Genomic DNA, 4782 nt, shown 5'->3' on the forward strand with positions numbered 1-4782 from the left:
TGCTCCCCGGTGTGGTCACTAGGTGGTGGTGTTTTTCACATGAAGAGCAGGAAGTTAAATTACATCCACATCACATCCGTGATCCAGGACAGCAACAAAAGACCTGAAGCAGTTCACTGAAGTTGTGCTGTAAGTATACTTTATTTAACGATCGGAGTTTACATCTCAACAACATCTTTTATTTCCTATTCGTTTAAAACACCTGCCCAAAGACGAGTACAGTATCGCGATGTAAAGTTTATCTATCTGCCTGGACCTGTAGGTTAGCAGAGAAGCTAACGTTAGCTTTGTAAACAACCAGCAAAGTTGATTTTGCTGCTCAGTGTTTATATTTTAATTATAGATTTGGTCGTTATATAGTAACGCTATTCATGTTACTCAGTAAATGAATACTTGAATATATATATATGTTGGCAACAGTTTCCAGAGTATTATGTGTTTAGTGATGTGGCAGTGACCAAGCCCTTTGACGAAAATTTTCCATTACCTAAAAGCTACTGCACTGTAGTTAAGTATTATTAACACCTGCTTATTAATCCTGCGTATATATGTACTTTTCTTGAATATTCTCTCACTTTTTACATGATCTTTCAAATTGCTGCTCCACCTAACAGTCAATGGATTACTCACAGATTTCTACTAATTAAAATTATGTAAAAAAAAATCCACCCTTCACACCTTTGATAGACCAGCAAATGTTTGGTATTTTGAATTTAATACCTTGATTACATGTTTTTTAAAAATCTGTATTGAGAAAACAAGTGTGTCAGCACTAGCATGTAGTTCAGTGACCAAATGCTTTACAAGAATTTCAGGTTGTCTACAGCTCCTTAAGATGTCTTAAATTTAATTTTAGAAGCAAAAGTATGCACAGACATCCAATCCAAACTTGGAGCAGGTGCTGAACCAAACATAAGTGAAAAGTAAAAAGGCAAAAAAAAATAAATGGCTCACTCTGCAGGGCTCCAGTTATCACTTAATTAATGCACCAAAGTGAATTCAAGCTCAAGCGCTCTTCAGATTTGTGATAACTGGAGTCCTGCAGTATTGGAGCCATATTTGCCTTTACATTCAATTGTATCAACATTAAAAGGTCATTAAATAGTCTTAAATTTGGTCTTATAATAAGTCTAATTTAATTTTTGCATGCTTAATTTTCGAGTCAAGCTCCTCTAACAGTGCACATTTCTAAAGTAACAAATCTTTGAAGCTACCACTGAACCCAATTCTTTACTTTTTACTTGCACTTACCTGTTGGCAAGAATTTGTTTAATCTAAGTCACTTCTATAACCACATTCCTGCAATTCTGGAATATAAAGATGATTGATCTAAAAATCAGTCTTCTGTTTTGTAAAAAAAAAATAAATAAATTGTCAGATTATAAATCTGATGGTTAAAGTACGGGCTGGAGTGTGCTGGAGACATGGAGGAGACACGACTCCAAGCAGAGTTTAAATGCAGAGCATTTCAATTCTTTTATTATTTCTTGGTTTGCTTTTTCGTTTATGTGTGGTTTTAGCTCTGCAAAGAGAAACAAAGTGTTAATATAACATCAAAAAATCTCACAGAAATAGTGTCAAATAAAGTAAAACACATAAAAATTCAACTTACAGGACACACACAGCCTGGCTGGGGTGGAAAAGACAAAACATTAGGAGGAAAGTGGCATTCAAAGCCTCTGATTAGACTAAAGAGGTTTCACCTGAGAGGGGCGTGTCCTTCCCAGGCAGGAGCGCTTGATCTGTTTTCCTCCTCTCAGGTGAAGCCTTGTGATCCCTGGATGGGGACTCTTCAAAAGGTCTTTAAAATCATTGAATTTCATGGTGAATACCTACAGACTCTTCTCCATATCTGACTACTTTGTTGGTGCCTGATTAAAGCATTTGCCAACTTGTAGATGCGGATCGATGGAAACAGAATTGTATTCAAACAGTATTCACTTTTTTATGTTTGTTTTATTACTGTTACCTTGCAGCAGACAGTGTGTAGATGCCATCTGGAGCTCCAACGGGGGAGAACTGCCTTGTAGACATGGACAGCAAGGCTGGAGATCTGTTCAGTGCTGAGGATGCTCATCCAACTGGCACAGGCGGAGCTGGAATCTTGGCAAAGTAAGAGCCTTTATTTTTATTCATCTCACGATTGTAATGATAATATTACCATCATAAGAGTTCGTGATTTCCACATTTCTTCCCTTCAACCCTGCTGAATTATACTGAAGCATCTGCTACTGTTGTTAATCAGTCTCTTCTCTCCTGACTGATATGTAAATGGATACTTACAGTCTGTAACTCTTTAGGCTTGTTTATGAATTTCTTAATACTTCTCAGTGTATTCAATTCTTAATGTATTTTATCTTATTTCATAGGCTCTGGCTCCCCAAAGGCTTCTCAGCCAGCATGGCTAAAGAGTGGATCGACAGGCGCAGAGTGTCAATTCGACCCTGGGCCAGCTTCGTGGACCAACGCAAGTTTTCAAAACCCCGCAACTTTGGAGAGTTGTGTCAGAGGGTGGTGAAAAACGTGGAAACTTATAACAGCAACTATACCTTCATCTTCCTGGGTCTCATCCTCTACTGCATGTAAGGCAAACAAAGAGAGAACGATTTGTGTTCTTCTGTCAGTGGGAATGTTCACTCTTTTTCCTGCCGAGCTCTTACTGACACAGTCTGCACCAACACACACAGTCAGCGAGGATTTGGGGTATATTTGAAGAAAGAAAGAGAACAATCTTTGTGAAATTTGATTAATAAGTAACATAGACAATAATTGAAGCTTTAAACTCAGACTAAACAAAAATCTAAAGATGCTGCCATGGTAACACCAAATTGATCTTTCCGTTGATGTTTCTCCTGCTCAGTATCAGCTCTCCCATGCTACTGATTGCCTTGGCTGTGTTCGCTGGTGCCTTCTACATAATTCACCTCAAGTCCCTGGAGTCCAAACTGGTTGTCCTCGGTGAGTAAAGCCGTCAGGTGTACAGTGTGATGTTGTTACTGGAATTTCTAACTTTGATACAATACCTTGAAAAGTATCAATTTTCAATTGCATTTTAATACCACTGGGAAAATTTGACATTTAGGACTTAACATTTAAAGTTTTTAGTAGTAACTGTGGAGAAATACAGCTGATTGTTGAGTCTCAGTCCTAGGTCATAAAATACTGACGCTTTCGGTTTTTTACTCTGAAATGTTAACAAGCACAGAATACAGTAAACATGCACTTACTTAAATCAATATTTTTTTAAATATAATACAAACACACATGTTTTAAAATCGGTTATTCTCTTTTCAATCGTCTACCAGGCCGGGAGCTGACTGTCCCTCACCAGATGAGTCTGGCTGGAGCTGTTTCTCTACCTGTGTTCTGGTTGGCCGGCGCTGGAGCTGCAGTCTTTTGGGTTCTGGGTAAGCCAAACCTCTTAAGTTGTTCTTGCCATCCGCTGTTATTCTGTGCCTGCAGAATTATTTGTTGTAATGCCCATCAGAGCTCTGGACTCTTGTGTGTGTTTAACAAAAAAAAAAAAAATTCCCTATTTACTCACATTCAGCCTCAGTGTAAATTGTCAGCTGAATAACCTTGATGTAATTGTAAATTAAACCTTCCTCCTCACTGCTTTTCCCTTCTCATTCCCTTTTCCATTTGTCACGTCTCCTCTCAGGAGCAACGCTGTTTGTGATTGGCTCTCACGCTGCGTTCCGTGAGCTGGAAGGGTCCGACATGGAAGAGCTCCTCATGGAGCCCGTGTGAAGAGCACGCTGAACCCTCTGCAGGTGCCGGTCAACGATCAGTCACGACTCTGACCCTGTAATCACGTTAGCCCAGAGGGGATGAGGAAGAACTGCTCCCAGATCTGTTCCTTAGCTTTGTGTGCGTCCAATATTCCCTCTGTTAATGCACCTTGTCTTGCCTCTGAAGTAGTTGTTGTTACAGACTGTATTGCCTCTTAATCAAAGTCATTCATACAAATAACTTGCCATATGCACAAATGATTTGTTAATTAGTATTTAAGCACACTGTTATACAGACGTTATGCCTTTCTCTGCATGTTATACCTCCAATGCCTCTGGTTTGTGTCAAATAGCCTCGCGCTCCCTGTGAAGTCTCCTATATATATCTTCAAAAAAAAACTCCTATGTCTGAAACATCTGACAAATTTGCTGCTTTCTCATGTAAAGATAATGTAAATGCAATGTTTGCAATTTTAAACTGCTAAAATTGATAAATTTTCCAAAGGAAAAGTGCCATTTAAAGCTTTAAAGATATCTCTCTCATAATGATCATGCACAAAGAAAACTGACATTTTCATTCAAGAGCGCACAAAACCAAACTGGGTATTTCAGTTAACTTAACTTAGATAGGCATCTTCAAAGGTCAGTGCATAGTTATTGTGTTTTGTATTGGGAATAATATGGAAATTCAGTGACTGTATGCATATCTATCAGCTGTACTCACAAAATTCAGATCTGAAGGTCATTCTGTAAACCTGAAATATTTCTTTTTTGAAAACATTTTTCATTTGTTTACATCTTGGTGTCAGTCGGGTGTTTTTGTATTTAAATTACATTTTGGAAGTGCAATAAACCCCCTGATATATATACAACTTAATGTCCCTTTTTTGTTATTTCCCCTTTTACCCTCAACCTACAAGAAATTAGTAAAAATGACCAAAAAATTCATATTTTCTTTAAATGCAGAGAATCATTAGAAAATTAACCAAAAAACTGGGAAAACTGTCCTGAGGGGAAATAACAAAAAAGGGGCATTAAGTTGTATATATAT

The 4782-nt window shown here is 38.0% G+C and overlaps 1 protein-coding gene across 1 annotated transcript; it reads left to right on the forward strand.

Moving 5' to 3' along the window:
* The first annotated feature begins 47 nt into the window (after positions 1–47).
* On the forward strand, positions 48–4603 carry LOC121937587 (prenylated Rab acceptor protein 1-like). The gene is made up of 6 exons (XM_042480920.1): positions 48–129; positions 1977–2112; positions 2370–2582; positions 2861–2958; positions 3306–3407; positions 3662–4603. The coding sequence occupies exons 2-6, from the start codon at positions 1991–1993 to the stop codon at positions 3748–3750; spliced, it is 624 nt and encodes a 207-aa protein (XP_042336854.1). The 5' UTR covers positions 48–129; positions 1977–1990; the 3' UTR covers positions 3751–4603.
* The last annotated feature ends 179 nt before the right edge of the window (positions 4604–4782 follow it).

Source organism: Plectropomus leopardus, unplaced genomic scaffold, assembly GCF_008729295.1.
Source record: "Plectropomus leopardus isolate mb unplaced genomic scaffold, YSFRI_Pleo_2.0 unplaced_scaffold26751, whole genome shotgun sequence".
NCBI lineage: Eukaryota > Metazoa > Chordata > Actinopteri > Perciformes > Serranidae > Plectropomus > Plectropomus leopardus.